Source organism: Schizosaccharomyces osmophilus, chromosome 1, assembly GCF_027921745.1.
Source record: "Schizosaccharomyces osmophilus chromosome 1, complete sequence".
NCBI lineage: Eukaryota > Fungi > Ascomycota > Schizosaccharomycetes > Schizosaccharomycetales > Schizosaccharomycetaceae > Schizosaccharomyces > Schizosaccharomyces osmophilus.
In genome coordinates, this window is record NC_079238.1 from 455,469 (window position 1) to 475,320 (window position 19,852).

At 39.0% G+C, this 19,852-nt stretch overlaps 9 protein-coding genes across 9 annotated transcripts; 4 read left to right on the forward strand and 5 right to left on the reverse strand.

Annotated features, from left to right (window-relative positions):
* Positions 1–683: 683 nt before the first annotated feature.
* tps3 (alpha,alpha-trehalose-phosphate synthase) lies at positions 684–3,617 on the forward strand (the record flags this gene model as incomplete). The annotated part of the gene is made up of 1 exon (XM_056179004.1): positions 684–3,617. The coding sequence occupies one exon, from the start codon at positions 684–686 to the stop codon at positions 3,615–3,617; it is 2,934 nt and encodes a 977-aa protein (XP_056035015.1).
* A 513-nt stretch (positions 3,618–4,130) lies between these two features.
* Positions 4,131–4,751, reverse strand: SOMG_00209 (2',3'-cyclic-nucleotide 3'-phosphodiesterase; the record flags this gene model as incomplete). Its single annotated transcript, XM_056179005.1, has 1 exon — positions 4,131–4,751. The coding sequence occupies one exon, from the start codon at positions 4,749–4,751 to the stop codon at positions 4,131–4,133; it is 621 nt and encodes a 206-aa protein (XP_056035014.1).
* A 735-nt stretch (positions 4,752–5,486) lies between these two features.
* On the reverse strand, positions 5,487–7,587 carry mdb1 (BRCT domain protein Mdb1; the record flags this gene model as incomplete). The annotated part of the gene is made up of 4 exons (XM_056179006.1): positions 5,487–5,765; positions 5,821–7,143; positions 7,194–7,292; positions 7,354–7,587. 4 exons carry the CDS (start codon positions 7,585–7,587, stop codon positions 5,487–5,489), a joined length of 1,935 nt encoding a protein of 644 aa, XP_056034793.1.
* Positions 7,588–7,711: 124 nt separating this feature from the next.
* Positions 7,712–9,117, forward strand: SOMG_00211 (mitochondrial NTPase Obg family; the record flags this gene model as incomplete). The annotated part of the gene is made up of 3 exons (XM_056179007.1): positions 7,712–7,905; positions 8,018–8,058; positions 8,120–9,117. 3 exons carry the CDS (start codon positions 7,712–7,714, stop codon positions 9,115–9,117), a joined length of 1,233 nt encoding a protein of 410 aa, XP_056035269.1.
* A 306-nt stretch (positions 9,118–9,423) lies between these two features.
* On the forward strand, positions 9,424–12,333 carry iph1 (insulinase-like protein; the record flags this gene model as incomplete). The annotated part of the gene is made up of 1 exon (XM_056179008.1): positions 9,424–12,333. The coding sequence occupies one exon, from the start codon at positions 9,424–9,426 to the stop codon at positions 12,331–12,333; it is 2,910 nt and encodes a 969-aa protein (XP_056034794.1).
* A 237-nt stretch (positions 12,334–12,570) lies between these two features.
* mpp6 (nuclear exosome-associated RNA binding protein Mpp6) lies at positions 12,571–13,196 on the forward strand (the record flags this gene model as incomplete). The annotated part of the gene is made up of 2 exons (XM_056179009.1): positions 12,571–12,597; positions 12,648–13,196. 2 exons carry the CDS (start codon positions 12,571–12,573, stop codon positions 13,194–13,196), a joined length of 576 nt encoding a protein of 191 aa, XP_056034795.1.
* A 341-nt stretch (positions 13,197–13,537) lies between these two features.
* On the reverse strand, positions 13,538–14,698 carry gor1 (glyoxylate reductase; the record flags this gene model as incomplete). Its single annotated transcript, XM_056179010.1, has 3 exons — positions 13,538–13,580; positions 13,627–14,495; positions 14,600–14,698. 3 exons carry the CDS (start codon positions 14,696–14,698, stop codon positions 13,538–13,540), a joined length of 1,011 nt encoding a protein of 336 aa, XP_056034790.1.
* Positions 14,699–15,244: 546 nt separating this feature from the next.
* SOMG_00215 (methyltransferase with rhodanese domain) lies at positions 15,245–16,288 on the reverse strand (the record flags this gene model as incomplete). Its single annotated transcript, XM_056179011.1, has 1 exon — positions 15,245–16,288. One exon carries the CDS (start codon positions 16,286–16,288, stop codon positions 15,245–15,247), a length of 1,044 nt encoding a protein of 347 aa, XP_056034798.1.
* Positions 16,289–17,098: 810 nt separating this feature from the next.
* Positions 17,099–19,460, reverse strand: dpp2 (dipeptidyl peptidase; the record flags this gene model as incomplete). Its single annotated transcript, XM_056179012.1, has 2 exons — positions 17,099–18,883; positions 18,936–19,460. 2 exons carry the CDS (start codon positions 19,458–19,460, stop codon positions 17,099–17,101), a joined length of 2,310 nt encoding a protein of 769 aa, XP_056034791.1.
* Positions 19,461–19,852: the final 392 nt, after the last annotated feature.

Below are 19,852 nucleotides of genomic sequence, written 5' to 3' on the forward strand. Positions count from 1 at the left end.
GCTTTTTCGAGAAGTTTACCGGGCCATCCAGAGAAGAGGATCCCTTGTAGCAGAGGGGAAATCGAACCTAAAGTGGGATGTCGCATGAGAGGAAAAAGAGGAGAAAGAGGAGAGGTGAGGTGAGGTGAGGTGAGGTGAGGGACGGAAGAGGAAAGAATGGAAGGAGAGGGAGGAGGAAAAGAAAACAGTAGAAGAGAGGAGGGAGGAAGAGAAGAGTGTAGAAGAGTGTAGAAGAGTGTAGGAGAGTATAGGAGAGTATAAGAAGATTCCTTTTGTTTTCTATTGTTTATCATCAGAAACCTCTTTTGAAACAACGATTGAAACCACCATCTTTCCTCTCCCTTCTCTTCCTTCTCTTCCTTCTCTTCCTTCTCTTCCTTCTATTCTACTGTTTTCTTTTCCTCCTCCCTCTCCTTCCATTCTAATACACCCTCTAGAATATTACTATGAAACTTTCTAGAACAATACATGACCTCATCCACCAATCCTCCTCGTCCCTATTATTTCTAGCTACTTTTGTGTTTTGTCGTCTGCCAAACACTTTTTTTCTCCGTCTCGTTTCTGCTCTGCTCTGTAGTTGATTTCTCCTTTTCCTTTTTCTTTTTCTTTTTTTTTTCCCACACATCTTTCGTGATTGTATTGGATTCTACTCTTGATTTCTTTTTCTTTTTCTATTTCTTTACATGGGACGTATTCTCATTGCTAATTTATTCCTACCTTCCACGGTAGGCTTTTCCTTCGATACCGTGCCCAGAGATGCAATCGGCTCGCGTTTTCTTCAGCGCGAAGATTCCAAGGATTGGATCGAGGACGCTCCCATCGATGAAAATGCCATCCTCTCCGAAGAAGACGATGAGGAAACCAACGGTGACAACGACTACTACTCTACCGATGACCATCATTATCCCCTGTATCGCTCTGATTCGGCTTCTACCGATGATGATGATGACAATGAAAGCGCTACCGTCCTCTCGGATCTCCCTGAAGAAGTCGAGTCTTCTTCCAGACCTTCTTCCCTTCATGCTTCCACCGCTTCTATGCCCGGCATCCGTAGCCAGGCTGGTACCCCCTCTGTCCCTTCTGGTACCGGTAGCCCAAAACTAGATGACTCCCTCGGTAACCTTCAAAAGTTGCTAAAGGCAAGAGGACGTCGCCATCTCGCTTTCAACGACGAGGACGGCCTTTCTTTACCTCCCTCCCGTCATCAATCCCCTCCTCCCTCCAACGTTTTAGCTTCCTACAAACGACACAGCTCCAATGACCGCGATATGCAATCCTTTGCTCGTCGCGCCTCCCATTCCCTTTCCTTCTCCGCCGGTCATGGCACAGGTCTTAATCCCGGTCGCCGTATGACCTTTGACGCTGAAGCTTGGAAAAAAATTAGTTACCGTATCCTCCCCAATTCTTATGGTAACGCCAGCTTCTACAACGCCATCCACGCCGCCGACCGCACTGGGAAATTCGGTGAACATGTCTTCATCGGTACCTCCGGCGTCCCCACCGATTCTCTGCCCGACATGGTCAAGCAAAAAATCTCCGATGATTATCTAACCTCTCACAATTCCATCGTCGTCTACCCCTCCGACACTGACTTTGTCGGTCATTACAACCACTACTGTAAAAATATTCTCTGGCCCACCTTCCACTACCAAATTCCCGACAATCCTAAATCCAAGGCGTATGAAGATCATTCTTGGGCCAATTATGTAAAGGTCAACCAAAATTTCGCTGATGCTATTCTTGCAAATTATCGTGAAGGTGACATGGTTTGGATCAATGATTATCATCTTCTACTCGTTCCTCAAATCATCCGTGAAAAAATCCCTGCTGCAAATATCGGTTTCTTCTTGCATATCCCTTTCCCCTCCTCTGAGGTCAGCCGTTGTCTTGCTACCCGTCAAGAAATCCTTCACGGCATGCTTGGTGCAAATATCCTCGGTTTCCAAATTCCAGAGTTTGCCTATCATTTCCTCCAAACTTGTTCACGCCTTATCAACATTGATATTCGCAAAGATGGAACCGTATCCTTGGATGGTAGAAAGATAGAAATCGTCGCCCTTCCTATCTCCATCGATCCCACTTCCCTAGACAAGCAACTTCAAAGTTCCCAAGTTCAACATTGGATTCGCGTTTTGCGTGATCGCTTCAAGGGAAAGCATATCATCCTATCCCATGATAAACTTGATCCCATTTGCGGTCTTCGCTCGAAGCTTCTTTCCTTCGAAATTTTCTTGCACAGATACCCCCAGTATCGCGAAAACACCATTCTCCTTCAAATCGCTCCTGAATCCCTCCAAGATAATTTCCACTTGCCCTTAATCTCCGATATCGTAACACGAATTAATTCTTCCTATTCCAATATCGCCTCCCGTCATGTCCCTGTAATTCTCTTGAGACAAAAGATCAGTATCTACCAATTCTTGGCTCTCATGATCCTCTCTGATGCCCTCATTGACAATTCTCTGCGTGAAGGTATCAGTTTGACGAGCCATCAATTCATTTATGCTCAACGCGAACGCCATAGGCCTTTGATCTTGAGTGAGTTTGTTGGTAGCTCTTCCATTCTAGGTCAGAACGCCATTATCGTAAATCCTTGGGATTACTCCAACACTGCCGATGCCTTTTACAGGGCCTTGTCTATGTTGCCTGGTGAATGCGAGGAGAGAAGCAAGGTTATGTGTAACCTCATTCTTCGTCACGATGCTACTTCTTGGGCCATTACTTTTGGTACTCTCATCAAAGAATCTTGGAAGGAACAACAAGCAAATGACAAAAACAAGCTCACTTTCAGCGCTGATCTTATTCTCAATCCATACCAAAATGCTAAAAAGCGTCTTCTCTTCCTTTACCTTGAAGGTACCATCACATCTTGGGGTTCTCAAAACCAAAGTGTAACAAGTGGTTTACAGAGAACAGTAAATCTTTTGACGAACTTGACTGCTGATCCTAAGAATATTGTCTATATTATCAGTGCTCTTGGTCGACAAGAATTAGATCAACTTTTCCAACGTGTTCCCAGATTGGGTCTTGTTGCTGAAAATGGTTGCTTCACACGTGCCCCTCCTACAGCGGATGCCTTACCTCCATCTGAGCAACAAATTGCCGCCTTATGGAAGAATGAAATCAAGAATGTTGATCTCAGTTGGATAAAGACAGTTACTGAGATTTTTGGATATTATGCTGAGCGTGCCGCAGGCAGTTACGTGGAAGAAAAGGATGCCAGTGTCGCTTTGCATTTGAGAGAGGCCGAAGATTCTGAATTTGCTTCTTGGGCAGCCAAGGAATGTTGTGAGTCGGTCAATAACTTTGATATTCCTTGCCGTGCTACAATTCAGAATGATACCGTCATTTGCCGTTCCAGCAAAGTTTCTAAACGTCTTGCTGTAGAAGATATTTACAAGTCTTATGGTGCAGACTTTGACTTTATATTTTCTGCAAGCAATGAAACAGATGATGACTCTGTTTTCCGTTGGATTGCTGGTTTCAAACACATGGGACCTAAACCTCCGTTTACGCATACCGTATACGTTGGTGATCATGATTATGGTACTTATGCTGATTCAGAAAGTTCAGGTGTTTTTGGGTTTTTGCAGGCATTTGAAAAGGTCTTTTCGTGATTGTTTTCATTTGCTCTTTATATAGTTTTTCTCCTTCTGTTGCATCCGTTTCCGTCGATATGAAAGGACTGAATGTTTATTAATATTTAACGAAACCTGAGTTTCCAAAAAGAGAAATATTACAAAGTGATAAGTGTAGGTGTTTTAACACATAGACACACATAGAGGAATAAATTAAGCACATACATGTTAACAAAGGAATATAGGATTCGAAAATGAAAATGAGCATATGGTCAAATCTTGGTTGGAAGGGAAAAAACTAGTAATATAAACTGTTTGTAAAAGCAAAAAAAAAAAAAAAAAAAAAAACAAAAAAAAACAAAAATTGTTTCTTTACTTTACTGCCACTATCCTGAAGTCGATTGTTTCAAGTTAGAAAGAAAACATAAAAGTATATACAAACGGTGAAACCCTTCGTATAAAGGTACTACGATTGTTGTAGACAAAGAGTATTAAAAATGGAAAAGAAAGAAACAATATTAACAAAAAGGCCAACAAGAATGTAAAACGGACTCAAGATAGCTGCAGTCTGTCACAGATAGTTCCTTGGTGAGTTTTCAAGTTCACTTGGACTAATTCAAGGAAAGAAGGGTTTTCCCACTTCACATCGCTGATGCAAGATAATGTCGAAAAAGGATCAGACGTACCCCAATAACCTTTAACAGAATTTGCATAAACCAGTGGCATGTAGGGTTCTACACTCTCAGTAGAATGATCCTCGTTTACAAGCTCATAAGCGGCCTGTTGAAGTTCATCCAATGCTGGTGTGCGTGCTATCTGAATATAAACACGATCAAAGTAAGTGTTGCCAAGAGCCACGTTTCCAAATTTTATGTCCATGGGAGAAGCCTTCTTTGAAGCAATATGCCTTAAAACACTAGTAAAGGACTGGTCTGCTTTCAAATGAATCCCGCGAGCAAGTGTCACATGGGGAGCAGTGGGAAGTCGCATTTTTTCAAAATCTTCTTCGTGAGACAGGGCCCAGTCAGTGAATCTACGATATCTCAATTCGATATCTGAAGAATAAGCAGGAACAACCCAGATGCAGTAAACATACTCATCTGGAGAAGCTACAGCTCCTGGACTGTCGGTTCGATCTTCCATGCCAGAAGGGAATTCCCTTCCAGATTGCATTTTCGGCAAAAGATGAAAATAATGAGACAGAAGTAAAAAAATCTTACAAAAAGATTAAGCTTTCAATGTAGTTGGACGAGTATTATAGAAAATCAATCAATAGCAAAAAAAGCTTGGGAAATATTGTTTACTGTCCGAAATAAATAAATGACAACCAAATGTCAGTTTAATATAAACAATAGGTAACGAAGTTCGCTATACGGAACTTTAATGTACGCGCTAATATTGAAAGGCTAGCTAGGTTCGTGGCTCTTATAAGTCGTTTCGAGGGTGGGAAAACATTGATATAATGACGTCACTTTTAATATTTACGTATGGAGATGTTGGAGATGTAAATAAATAAATAGAAACAAGAGGCAAAAAAAAAAAAAAAAAAAAAAAAAAAAAGACCAAGGTCTCAAATCAAAAGAGTTAATTTAATGGGGGTTTTTCTCTTTTCTGACATATTTACTACCTTTTGTTTCCCTTTTTTCTGAAGATCCATGAATCCTGGCCTTTTATTGTGTTTGTGCCGAAAAAGAATTCTATGTTGTCTGACTAACAAAGAGAGAAAGAATAAGAGATGAATTTCAATCTCGATTTATAATTATTTTACATATATATTGCATGTTTACTGTACAAACAAATGTTGGTTACAAAAAAGGTATGAATACCGTAGTCTACTTTCTCACCAGTTGGCAAGGTCACATATCCAAAAGTTTCATTCAAACAAGTTTCTTTCTAAAATTAAAAGTTTCAAGTCTTTTGTTCTTTTGTTCTGGACTTGCTAAAAGAAGTTCGAGAACTGCGCTTTCTGCTTCGTCCGGACGATCCAGTGGAGGGTACGCTCTTTTGAGAATAATCAATAACAAACTCGTCAAAATCAATTCTATCACGAAGAATAGAAAGCGCTATTATCTCCATTTTAAACACGCGTAGACCCGTAGCAAACATGTTGTAACCCTCTGCATCGTTTGCCGGTAAGCCCAAAATTACCACTTGTGGGTTCTGAGCTTCTTGTATGTCTTCAACAATCTAAAATTATGTTAGTATAAAAGTGACTTTAACAAAAATTTCAGTAAGCACTTACTTTGGCACCAGATGTTTGAATGATGGAGTATAGTCCTTGAAGAGAATCACCTACCATGGAACTCCGCATAGCTGTGGTAATATAAAACTTCAATCCCTCTAAACAATGCCTTTTGTGAACGTTTATCAATGAAAACTTCCATTTTTCTTCTGCCTGCTGGTCTTCGTATATATAATCATTGTAATTTAGTAGCGAGCCTTCTTTCATAGAATCCAGTATATACTTAGAAGAAACTGCTGGTTTTCCAAGAGAAGTTGCCAACAAAAATTTATGCGTTCTGCGAAGAGGTGGAGACCCAAGAATAATACAATTTGTTGCGTCCGTAACAGAATCTTGAATTTTGATAGCTTTTTTTCTCGCAAAAGCTTGCATGGGTTTTGTTAAATTAAAGCTTGAAGTAACAATATTGATTCCCTCCGAATGCAATTGAGAACCCTTGTGTTCATGTTCTTCATTTGATCCAGCGGACGATGGAAACGTATAATTCGTCAGAGGAATCTCTTCCTCCTCTTTTTCTTGCTCTTGTCCCTCTACATCTTTTGTTTCATTTTCTTCTGTTTCCTGTAGGATTTGCTGACCTGTATGTACTTCCTCTTGATTTTCTTCAATATCCTTTTTTCTCGCTGGGCTTGGATTCGATACATCAGCAGCGACATATTCTGGAACTTTTTCCACATTATGAGCTTCTTCTTTGTTTGAATTACTTTCTGATTCTGTTGTATCAGGGTCTGTCTGTTGATGATCGTAAATAATTTTTCCTTGCTTTTCCTGTGATGGTATCCTTTCCTTAGCAAATTGCTGGTCTACTTTTTCTGGTGATTCTCTGTTTTCAAATATATTTATTTCGGCAGGGGTAGAGGGTATATTGTTTTCTTCTTCGTTCATTGTGTCGGATCCTGGAGCGGCCGCTTGCTCGAAAGAATGATTGGATTCCACCCGATCAATTCTTCCTTCATCAGCTTCACCATTTTCTTTTAGGTCAGAATCATAAACTGAAGATACGGTATCTTGATTTTGGTTGGAATCTGTCTCTTCCTCATTTTTCGCAGGCATCGTTGTTTCATTTACTGGGGCGTCCGTGGAGTTTTTTTCATTCGATTGGGATTCCGGTATATTCTGATCAAACAACGCTCTTTCCAAATCAAGCGTCGTCGTTTCCGAAGCAATATGCGAGAGCTGACCGGAAGGAGTCGACTTTTGTTTTCCCCATACCGGTTGAAGTTTACTTTCAGATTTTGTGTCAAAAACAAACGGCTTGTTTACCCTGGGCTCTGTGAGGGAAGTTAGTTCAGGCTGAGAAGGCTTTTGTGGTGTATTTGGAATCTATATTACAGAAATTAGCATTGAACACATCTTGCTAGTACAAAACTTACTGTCGTAGTCCCCGTTTTAAAACTATTATTAACACCTTCGGAAGATGTAAATGAACTTGTAGGTAAAACGGTCGTTTTTATGTCATTAATATACAGTGTCTAAAAGTTAGCACTCACTGATTCAACAGCGTCTTTGTGGAAATAGCAAGACTGTTCATACTTCATTCAAGGGAATATAATAAAAGAACTTTTTTTCACTAGGCGAAGGAAGCAATCGGATTGTTTGAAAAGTTGCCTTAGACTGAATGTTGCGAAAGAATACCTGGCCATCTTGAATATATATTTCGGCAATAGAGTCTGCACTTTCAAATTGATTCACATTATAATCGTAAACGTTTATAAATCCCCCATATCGATAAAGGTTTTGTCGTCTATCCCCGATTTGAATCTCCATCTCAACCAAATTGAATGAAGTCGCAAAAAAACCCTTCCTTTTGGTGGTAAATAATTCGTAAATTTACCAGAATTTTGTAAAAGAAAAGAAAACAATTTTTGGCCTTGGAAGTTTGCTTTCTAGAATGAATTACTTTGGTACAAGGATAGTGTTACAGAATAGGTGTGCATCAGCACGACCAAAAGTCCTTCGGTCGTTTTCAAGTTGTCAGGCTTTTCTTGCAAACCAAAATGTATCCAGAAATCGTTTGGGACGTCCTGGAAATCATTTAAAAATAGGTATTGTTGGGATGCCCAATATAGGAAAGTCAACACTTTTGTAAGTGAATAAAGACATTAGGAAGGAATTCTTTCCAATATGTCAATACTAATTTTATTTGATAATAATAAAAAAAAAATAAAGATCTATTCGACTAACGCGAATATTCTAGCCAAATGCTAACCAAGACGAACCTTGGCAAACCGGCGAATTGTGAGTAAAAAATCAATTATTTAGTAATTACAATCTAATCCTTTACTAACCTTCGATGCAGACCCTTTCGCAACTATTGACCCCGTTTCTGCAAAAGTGCCGGTTCCTGATCCTAGGTACGAGTTGCTATGCGAAAGAATGAAACCAGAAAAACGGATTCCAGCTCAGTTGACAGTTTATGACACTGCAGGGCTTGTACGGAATGCGAGCAAAGGACAAGGATTGGGAAACGCATTTCTGTCCAACATTCGAACCGTGGATGCCATATTTCAACTTGTCAGAGCCTTTCCTGAACCCGATGTCACTCATGTTGAAGAAACGGTGGATCCTCTTCGAGATTTACAAATTATTCAAGAGGAACTTCTTTTGAAGGATGCAGAATTCGTAGAGTCATTTCTAAAGAAAGAAAGCCGATCCTCTAAAGTACCAGCTAAAGCGAAGGAAGTCGCAAAAAAGGTTTTACAATGTGTGTTAGATAACGGCTGTCCTGTTTCCAAATGCTCTTGGTTGGACGAGGAAGTACCTTTTCTGAATTCTTTTAACTTGCTTACTGCCAAACCCGTTGTATATCTAGTTAATATGGATGAAGACGATTTCTTACAAAAAAATAAGGAGCCTCTCCAAAGAATTGAAGCCTGGGTTAAGAAACATAGTACTGGAGACACCATTCTTCCTCTATCTGTCATTTTCGAAGAACAGCTTTTTCTGCTTTCGCCTGAGGAATTGGAAGAGGAATGCTCCAACTTGCACGTTTCTAGTCAGTTGCCCAAAATCATCCAATCTGGATATTCTGCTCTTTCCCTAATGCATTACTTTACGGCGGGAAACAGCATCGTTCAAGCCTGGACGATTCCAGTGGAGACAAAGGCTCCCGACGCTGCTGGAGCCATCCACACAGATTTCAAGAAGAAGTTTGTCGCTGGCGAAATCACCGACTTTGAGGATTTTCAAAATTATGGTACATTAGAAGCCTGTAAAGCAATCGGAAAGAGTGTTGTTAAAGGAAAAGATTATGTTGTTCAACCAGGCGATATTATATATTGGAGAATTGCACGATAAAGCTCTTTCAGCTTTTTATAAAAAACAGTTTGGGCCATGACTACAATATTTTGCAAATAAAAAATACACCCACTTTTGGAATTCATTTTCTGTTTGTATTTTAATTTGTTTACTAACGCTTAAGAAGGTGTGCTTAATAAGGAATTACAACTGTTCCTCGACCTCCCTATTTGTTGAGTATAACACGTATATCAGACGTAGGAATAGCAATTGTTTTCAAAGTACCAAATTTTTCTCTTTCAAGGTAAATTCTTTATTCAATTTTTCGGGTTTGAACAAGGAAATCATTTTATATTTTAGTGAAACATGACTGCAGCTTCTCCGGTAAAAATAGTTGCAGATAAACAAACAGTGCCAAGTCTTGACGACCGGGAGTATCGACTCATACAATTAGAAAATGAATTAGAGGTTTTACTAATAAGGGATCCTGAAACAGATAATGCAAGCGCAGCACTTGATGTTCACATAGGAAGCCAAAGTAATCCTAAGGAACTATTGGGACTAGCTCATTTTTGCGAACATCTACTATTTATGGGAACAAAGAAGTATCCAGACGAGAATGAGTATAGGAAGTACTTAGAAACGAATAATGGAATGTCAAACGCCTACACTGCGTCAAACGACACCAACTATTATTTTGAAGTATCACATGACGCTTTATATGGAGCGTTAGACCGCTTTTCTCAGTTTTTTATTGATCCTTTGTTTTTGGAAGAATGCAAAGATCGTGAAATTCTTGCGGTGGACTCTGAACACTCCAAAAACCTTCAATCGGATGATTGGCGCTTTTGGCGTTTATACGGTGTTCTAAGTCACCAAGACCATGTTTTTAATAAATTCAACACGGGAAATGTGAAAACACTTGGCGATGTTCCCAAAGACATGGGTCTCGATGTTCGTGAGGAGCTATTGAAGTTTTATGACAAATATTATTCAGCAAATTTGATGAAACTAGTAATCATTGGTCGTGAACCATTAGACACTCTTCAAGGATGGGCTACTGAATTCTTTTCACCTATAAAAAATAAGTCTGTTCCAAGACCAAGACATCCTGGAAGCCCCTACCAAGAGGAGCAACTTCGTAAAATTTGCTATATCAAGCCTGTAAAAAACCTTCGCCGAATCGATCTGCTTTTCCCTATTCCTGGACAATATTCTCAATATGAATGCCGTCCGGCAGACTATGTTTGCCACCTATTAGGACACGAAGGTGAAGGCTCATATTTGGCATACCTAAAACAATTGGGTTTAGGAACTTCCTTGGTTGCTGGATCTATAACCGTTACAGAGGATGCGGATATCATTGTTGTTTCCGTTTCCCTTACGGAAGAGGGTCTTGCCAACTACGAGCGAGTCATTCGTATTCTTTTTGAATACGTTCAACTACTTCAACACACGACAGCGCATAAATTTCTCTTTGAGGAAACTCGAATTATGTCAGAAGCTCAATTCAAAACTCGTCAAAAAACGTACGCTTCACAATATGCTCATTCGGTAGCTAGCAAAATGCAGCAAAGCTATCCTCGGGATAAAATCATATACTCTGCTTCGGTCCTTACCAATTTTGACATGGATGCTATCCAAGATGTGATTGATTGCTTCCGCCCTGACAATTTCATAGTTATTTTGTCCTCTCACTCTCTTGAAAAAGACTTTAACCAGAAAGAAGAATTTTATGGTTTGGAGTACCTAGTGGAACCCTTAGAATCATCTTTCTTAGAATCGCTTCGTACTTGCAAGCCGCCTAAAGAGCTTCATCTTCCCGCTCCAAATGAGTTTATTCCTTGGTCACTAGAAGTGGAGAGAGAACCTATAAAAGAAAAGGCGAAATCTCCTAGCTTGATTCGAAATGACGAATTCGCTCGTTTATGGCATAAGAAAGATGACACGTTTTGGGTTCCAAAGGCAAATGTCTTTATTCAATTTATTTCTCCTGCTGCTAGGAAGTCGCCAAAGATTAGCATTATAACTAGTCTTTACGTCCGACTTGTTGAAGATGCCCTGAACGAATATTCTTATCCTGCTGCACTAGCTGGACTTTCTTTCGTCTTATTACCGTCTAGTCGTGGTATTTCGCTATACCTTAGCGGTTTTACTGACAAACTACACGTTTTATTGGAAAAAGTCGTTACTGTCATGCGCGATTTGAGAATACATTTCCAAAGATTTGATATTATAAAGAACCGACTAGAACAAGAACTGAAGGATTACGATGCTTTGGAGGCTTATCCTAGATCTAGCAGCGTTTTAACATGGCTGACAGAGCACCCTGTATGGATGAACTCTGAACTTCGGGAAGCCATTAAGGATGTCAGTATTGAGGACACTTACCAATTTATTAGCGAATTCACTGAACAAATTTTTATAGAATCTCTGATTCACGGTAATTATGTCAAGGATGATGCCAAAGCACTTATAGAAACTGCTCAAAACCTTCTGAATCCCAAACCTGTATTCGCGTCGCAGCTTACTCGTAAAAGAGAAGTTGTCCTTCCTGAAGGAAGCAACTATATTTACAAGACAGTTGTACCTAACGAGCAAGACAAAAATTCAGCTATTATGTACGCTTTGCAAATCGCTCCTATGGATGATCAGAAATCTGGAGCATTGACTCGCCTGGCTCGTCAACTTATGAAAGAACCTTCTTTCTCAATTCTGAGAACTAAAGAACAGCTTGGTTATATTGTATTTACGCTTCTTCGTCAATCTACTCCTTATATTTATCTGACTGTATTCGTGCAAAGTGAACGAAGCAGTTCTTATTTGGAAACACGAATCCGCGCTTTATTGGATCATTTGAAAGAATCATTTGCACAAATATCTGAAAAAGAATTTAATGATCACAAGACAAGTTTGATTAACTTTATGCTAGAAAAGTATACAAACTTAAGGGAGGAAAGTTCTATGTACTGGCTTCGTACTGCTGATGGTTTCTACGACTATACTCGATTGGAAAAACAAGCTGAACTTGTGTCATCAATTACCAAGGAAGAACTATACGAGTTTTTCGTCAATCGTATTCATTACGATGGTAAATTAACGAATAAGCTCTCCGTGCATGTTATATCCCAACGGTGTGAAGATCAAGAGTACGAAATTCCTGGAGCTGAAACTATTAAAAATGGAAATATCTTTAAGGAAAGTCTACCTTTCAGCAAAGCTGCTGCACCTATTGAACCTTTTAGTGATATAGATGAAGCCCTCTTTATGAACTAAGGGATGTTCCATTGAACACGTAGATTTAATTCAGAAAGTGTATGAAATCTTTACCTTCTTTTATTTAATTTTCTTCTGAATTTTGATTCTTACTTTTGGTTTTCTACACCTCGCTAAAATGCGTTCTACTTCCCTATTCTTGTCCTACACCAGGATTGACCAAGTGCGAATGTGAAGAAATCAAAACAGGAGGGACTGTACAAATTCACTGGGATTTTCCCAAGAAATTTGCTCAAAATGTCGTCCAAATTAATGTCTATGAAGGTAAGCTTACGGCGAGAAGTTAAAAAGTGATTAACCTTATGTATTGACAGTTTATGCAAAAAGCCCGGGGGATAGATCCAAGGCAAACAGAAGAGGAATTGTCCAAGCCAATTGTGACGGACGAACATTGGTCATTAAAAAAAGCTCCTGATGCTCCTTCCAACAAAAGTGCCTGTAAATTCGAGTATGAGTCTAGTTATGGAAGCTTGATATCGGAATCCGAGGATAAAGGCAACACACAAGAGACAGATGGTCCTGCCGTTGCTGGAAGAGCTAGCTTTGGATTATTCAACAAAGAATTGGAAGGAAACAAGAAAGAGTCTGCTGAAAATGAAGAGAATGACGAAGAACAAGAGTCTGATGCACCTTACAAAATGGAGGGCTTAGAAACAACTGAGCGGGAAAGACGCAACCAAGAAAGACTCTCCAAGATGGTTCGAGGAAAATCAAGTACTCAAGTCAAGCCCAAGAACGATGGCCATAAAAAACGGAAGGCAACGGATATGGATCGCGATATTATATCTTTAGATACTGAAAAAAGTGAAGCGACTGCGAAGCCCAAAAAGAAGAAAAACAAAAGCAAGAAAAAGAAAAATTGAATTGCTCGTAAGAATGTCCTACGCTACTCTCATATTTATTTTTATTTCGTGTACGTCGCACGTTCACATAAGTTGTTCTCCATTTAAAAAAACTTTATTTTATAGAATATTTTACTCATGAGAAGGGCTTTCGGTTTGGTTCATAGTCTGCATGACGGATGATGGTTGGCTTAGTTTTGAAATGATATAACATTAATCATCTATGACAGCAAAACAGAATTTATTACTGTATCTCTAGGGTAAAGTGTAATGGGTAGCAGATATGTGCGAGTAAGGAAGGCTGCAAAAAAGAAAGAGAAAATCTGAAAAGACATGCGTTTTTGTAGATTCGTTTAGGGTGCTTAGAGTTGCATATCTCTTTGTTCCGGAACAGGAGTTATAAGCCTTTATTTTAGTTAGTAAAAAGAAAAACCGAGGTTTTGACACATACTTGTCATTTACGACACCACTCTTCAAGTTTTCGAGGCTAAAAGTTTCCATCTTATGTTGAGTTTCCAAAGAATTGGTACCCAAGTGAGGAAGAAGAATGACATCTGGATTTTCAATAAGACCAGGATGAACTTGTGGTTCATTCTCATATACATCAAGTCCGGCGGAATAAACGACGCCTTCCTTCAAGGCGTCAACAAGAGCTTCCTCATCCATTACGGGGCCACGGGCAGTATTAACAATGATAATACCGCGTTTCATCTTTTTGAATTCTTCTTTGCCTATGATGTGATGTGTGTGCTTGTTCAACGGCAAGCTTAAATACAAGACATCAGACTGGGCCAAAAGCTCGTTGAATTGGACATATTTCGCACCGCCAGCATCTTTTTCATTAAGAGGATGACGGTTGTAATAGATAATATTCATGTCGAATGCACGAGCACGCTTTGCTACTGTTCTGCCAATGCCACCCATACCGAGGATACCAAGGGTCTTTCCTTCAGGATCATGAGAAGGCTGCCGACAGTCATGGTTCCAGCGTCTTTCTCGTAAGCTAAAAAGTCCTTGGTTAAAGCGACGGAACGCGCCAAGCATCAAAAAAATGCCCGTATCAGCCGTTGCATCGTCTACAGCGAGAGGACAGTTTGCGACTCGAATTCCGCGTTTTGTACAAGCATCCACATTCACAGTTTCGTAGCCAGCACCAATGTGACAGATGAACTTCACAGACGAAGGAAGATGCTCAATGACTTCTTCGTCGAATATGCCCATGAAGAACTTACTTTTGAAAGTACGAATAATCGCCTTGACGTCTTGAAACTCGGTTTTGCATTTTTTATAAAACTCTTCACGACTTTCATCGGAGAACACCTAAACATCATTGTTAGCAAACAATGGCAAACGATTGCTATACAGCTTTGGTCCCATGTTCAATGAAAGTGAGTCCTTAAAGGTACCTAAACTGGACTACATACCTTTAAATCAGCATGTTCGCTAAGAGCTTTCCACTCTTTATGGGCATGTGGTAAAGAACCGACCAAAAGAACGGAAGGCTTCGTAGATGAGGATGGCATAGTGGAGGTGATGAGAGAGCGACAAAAACCAATTAACTATAAAACCAGCGATTATGCTAAGGGTACGTAGACTGTAGAGGTAAGTTCTTTGAGGTGAGCTTGGATAATTTTACTTTTTAATTGTCTAGATAGTTAAGAGATAGCGTAAACAATATCTTACCAGCCATTGGAACTCCACAGCTAAATTTCAGAAATAGAAGGAAAAATATAGCAAATTCTTTTAAGCAAAGCCTCATCCTTTGCAGAAGCTAATTATCATCTTTTGGTTTTTTGTACGATTGAATACAAGCAGCCAAAGTAATTGTTTACGAGTTTGAACAGGTATGTACTACGAAATCTTTCATAGTTAAAATTTCTTTTCCTCTTTAGTCTGGTGTGATACAACGAGGTCTGGTCGAAAAGTACAAAGGCCAGAAGGTACTTTGGAAGCAAAAAAGCAACTTTACAGAAAGGGTGTTAGTTAGCATAATATCAAAGACAAACAAGATTCTAATACAATGACAAATTATGGACTTCTATTGTAAATGGTTTGTTGTTGTAAATACTTTAAGGAGCATTGACTTGCTTCTGAGCAAGCAAAACTTGAACCGGCCGGCCATCTTCAATGAAACCAATTTCTTCTTTTAAAATTTTCATGGAAGGTGAAGAAGACCTTACGAGTTGTGCAGCCTCCCCTAGCTCGAGCCGGTGTTCTTGACCTTTGGGATACTCATAGTCATGAATGCCATCATTCACAAAGGTACAAAGAAACAGAAACCCATTATCACAAAGTAACTGATCAGTCTGGGTTAAGAGCAATCGATGCAAGAATCGAATTTGGACGACCAAGTCATATTTTTCATCCTGCAGACTGGATTCTGTAACCGAAAAAGTCCCAAATAGTTTTACAAGGTCTAAAGTCGAAAGCTCTGGAATATTGGTATCTCTCTTTCCTTCTATATTGTAGCATTTCCATTTGCCTACTGGATCCATTTTAGCGATTTGTCTATGTTCAATGCGGTCTTCATATCCCAACGTTTCAAATAGACTTGAGAACCTATAAATGGCTCGCTTTTCTGCATCCACACCCGTAACCTTGTATCGAATTTTGCTTTCTCTCGAGCATAACCACGCCAAATCTCTACCGGAACCGCATCCAATGTCTAGCGCTCGTGCCTCTGATTTACTTAAGCTCTCCTCAATCACTGGTATTGTCTCTTTAAAATGAGGACTGGGTTCAAACAACAATCTTTTGCTTTCTCCTTGTTCGATCAAGCCCTTTTGCTCGATCCATTGCCAGAATTCAGTGTTTGCACGTATGGATCCTTCAATTTTCCATCCTTTCTGTCGTAACTGTTCAGAACAAGAATCCCCTTCTTCATCGTCAATATAGGTACCATCTTGTTCTAAGACCACAAATCCTTCCTGCTTCGCTGGTAATTGAAACCAGCAACCTGCAATGCTAGTACTAGGGATATTTACAGACCCATATAGATGTCGAATTTGAAATTCCTTTCGTGGTCGCACGTCCAAACATTTAAGTCTTCCTTGAGCGATGAAGCTCACCCACCGAACAGTATCCTTCGATATCAACCCAGCTACTTTTTCCATGCTTCCTTTTCCTTTTTTTTCCTATAGTTATTTTTTGAAAAATTTTTCCAAGCTTATTTCTAGATTAGGCACTTCTAAGTGATTTTCAATTATATTGTATATTAGATTCGTAGCTAGGTGCACATATACGTTCGCAAAACGAGTAAGCTAATAGTAATGCAAGCACATATCATTTGAAATTATATGCAACAAAGATGACTTTTAGCAAATCTTGTAAATACCGTTGAACAAAATCATACGGAAGGTTCAATTTGAGATATTAAAGGGTTGTTTACTCGAAACTTACAAAACTTTTCTCTCCCATTGGATTACTCTACTGGTAAATTCGTTTGGTTTCTGGTAATATGTTCACTTGTTTTTTCATATAAACATTCTCCTACCTATGGATTCAATATCTTCATATCGTCTGAATTTCTTTTCGATGAGTCGAAAGGACATTATTCCTGCGTAAAAAAAAATTTACCATACATGGTGGATGACTGTACAACAAGGTTTAATTAAGTAATCATTTCTTCAAATTGAAAAAGATCTAACAAGAAGGACCCTATTGCATTCCACATTTGGGGCCCTGCAAAAAAATAAGTCATAACGGTCTCGTTATAAATTTTATTTATTTATAGATATTGCTTGTGCTAATAACCTTTTGGGTCTAGCTGTACAAGATTTAAAAGGTCGAGTATAATAGAGGTCCAAACAGTTCATAATTAAATCTCAAAAATCAGAAAAAAAAGTCATTAATTCGTTACTATGCCGATGAGAGTGAATCCCCTTAAAAGATTAAATAAATTAACGGCATTACACTCTTTGGCTCTAAAGAGCTGTAAATATCCATTCACTCAAACGATGATATATCGCAAGACTAGCATTATGATAGCTTATAGAATGAGCGCTGTCTGGAAAAACAGCCATATCATAATTGTAGCAATTTGCAAGGTTTAATTGGTCCATGAAATGCATCACATGTTGAAAATGTACATTATCATCTCCTGTACCGTGTGCAATTAAAAAGCGCTTTTTTTCCTTAAGCATTTCAATATTATGTACTTTTGAGTTCTCATAACCATCTTCATTCAAGATTGGTAAATTCATGTACCTCTCTGTGTAAATACTGTCGTACAAATGCCAATCCGTAACAGGAGCGACAGCCATTCCGTACGAAAGCACGTTGGAAGTCTCCAGTGTTTTCAACGTTAGATAGCCACCAAAACTCCAGCCCCAAATAGCAATTTTGTCTCGGTCAACAAACGGAAGATGCGCCCAATGTTCAGCAGCACTTGCTTGGTCCTTTGCTTCCAATACACCTAGATTTTGATATACAGATTGGCGGAAATTATTCCCACTAAATCCGGTTCCTCTACCATCAACAGTCACTACTATATACTCAAAATCTGGATGCGAAGCTAGATATGTTTGGAAGTCCACACGGAAAAGTTTAGACACCTGTTGAGAACCGGGCCCGCCGTAAGCGAAAAACAAAACAGGGTACTTATGGGAAGGATTGAAATTTGTCGGCTTTCGCTCCATGTAAGGCAGTATGGTATTGTTTACATTGAGTTTGCCATATTCGATTTGCGGCAGATTGTACGATGCCAACATTTTATGCAAATGTTTGTTATCTTCAATTCGAACTGCAAAATCGCTTTTCTGAATAGAACGAAGTTCCTGCCAAGGGATTTTTGGACCTTGATAATTCAATACATAAAAATTACCTGAAGGAGAGAAACTAGTCGAGTAGTAACCATCCTGTACACCATCATCAGTAACATTATGTACTTCATAATCATCCAAGGAAACGTAGTATAAATGGCGTTCTGATGAATCTTTCAGCGTTCCAATGAAATACAAGTATACTCGAAAAGCATCGATGGATAATGGTCCTTCGGTAACGTCCCAAGTTCCAGAAGTCAGAAAGATGGGAGAAGATTCGTTGAAAGGAATGAAAGCCAAATGATTGTTATCTTGATAAGGCATAATATCAAAAAATCCATTGGTCCACATTTGATACCTTGGATCATTCTCAGGCAGTGTCTTTGCACATTGTTGCACCTCAAACCATCCATCGGTAAGACACTCACTAAAAACGGTCGAAATTGATTTCGTTTCCAAGTGTAATAAATCAGCCTTCTTGCAGGTACTGTTGCGATTGGTAAACTGTACAAGTGTGGTTGAGTCATTGATCCAGAGCAAATTTTGTACCACCGTTTCTTCAAAAATATGGTCATTCCAAGAATGCAACGAATACGTGTCATCAGACTCCAAATCGGAAAATAGTAACGAAACAGTTGGGTTCGGTTGACCAGCTTTTGGGTACTTGATTTGAATGTCCTTGTTATAATTAAATTCAAAACTTGAAGTATCACTTTCGCTAGTATATAAGGGAAACTGGTAGATTGGCGTAGCACTTTCGTTTAACCTAAGAAATGCCAATTTACGAGCGTCTGGAGACCACCATATTGTCGAAGGGCTTGATAGAACCTCTTCCTCATAAATCCAGTCAGACAATCCATAAAACACACTTTCATTTCCATCGGTCGTAAGTCTCATAATTTCCTTACTTTCTGTGAGAACGTGTAGGTTATTTTCATATACAAAAGCCTAAAGTAAGAAAAAAGTTAGCTATCAATACTTGTTATAAAGTATTACTTACCAATCGATGTCCTGTGGGTGACCAAACGGCCAAGCTTACACGCAGAGTTTCTTCCTCGGGGACTAGCGGTCTCACTTCTTTTTCAATGGTATCAAATAAATAATAAGAAGCTGTAAATGAGTGTCTCCACCTCTGGGTTTTGTTCACGTATAATAAAACAAATCGAGCATCTGCAGAAACAGAATATCCATCATAAACGATACGTCGATCCTTGTACACAAGATCAGCATCAGAAAATAGTAATTCATCTAAATTAAAAGGATCGCGAAGATATAAAGATTCATTCTCTTTCACAAGAAACGTATCACTATATTTCTCATTGTATATCCAATCAATCTGTTTATACGTAGGTCGAAACTTTTGCAATACGATGTCTTCCAAATTCAATGGCTCCTTATGGTTATTTCCTGTATTATTAATAAGGATGCCATATCTCAAGAAAACTAAGGTGAGCAAGAAAAAAATAGAGACTGATATGGATTTGAACACAGCCTTTCCTTGTGTTCCTTTGAGTGTAAATTTCATTCTATTGAACCTTCGTAACAACCCTAGAATATATAGATCGTAATGAATTTCGTTCAGGCAATTGCACAATATGCAAAATGAAGAAGAGCAATTCAGTAGCTAAATTAGAGGATACAATTTATGCAGTGATGCGTAAAGAAAAACAGATATGAAAGAATGAAAATAAAGAAAGAAGTAGTTTGCTTGAAAATATCCAAATCGAAAATGCAAATAAGTATCAGCTTTACATACGCCGGATAAGAAAAAAAGAGCAATTAACCTGCTGCTTTTTTTTTGGATCTTTAGTTAACCAACTTGATTTTCCACTAAATTATGTTCAAATTTAGAGACTCACAACCACTTGATTTGAAGGTTCATTTCCCCGTTATTAATAGATGGCGAAGATAATATAA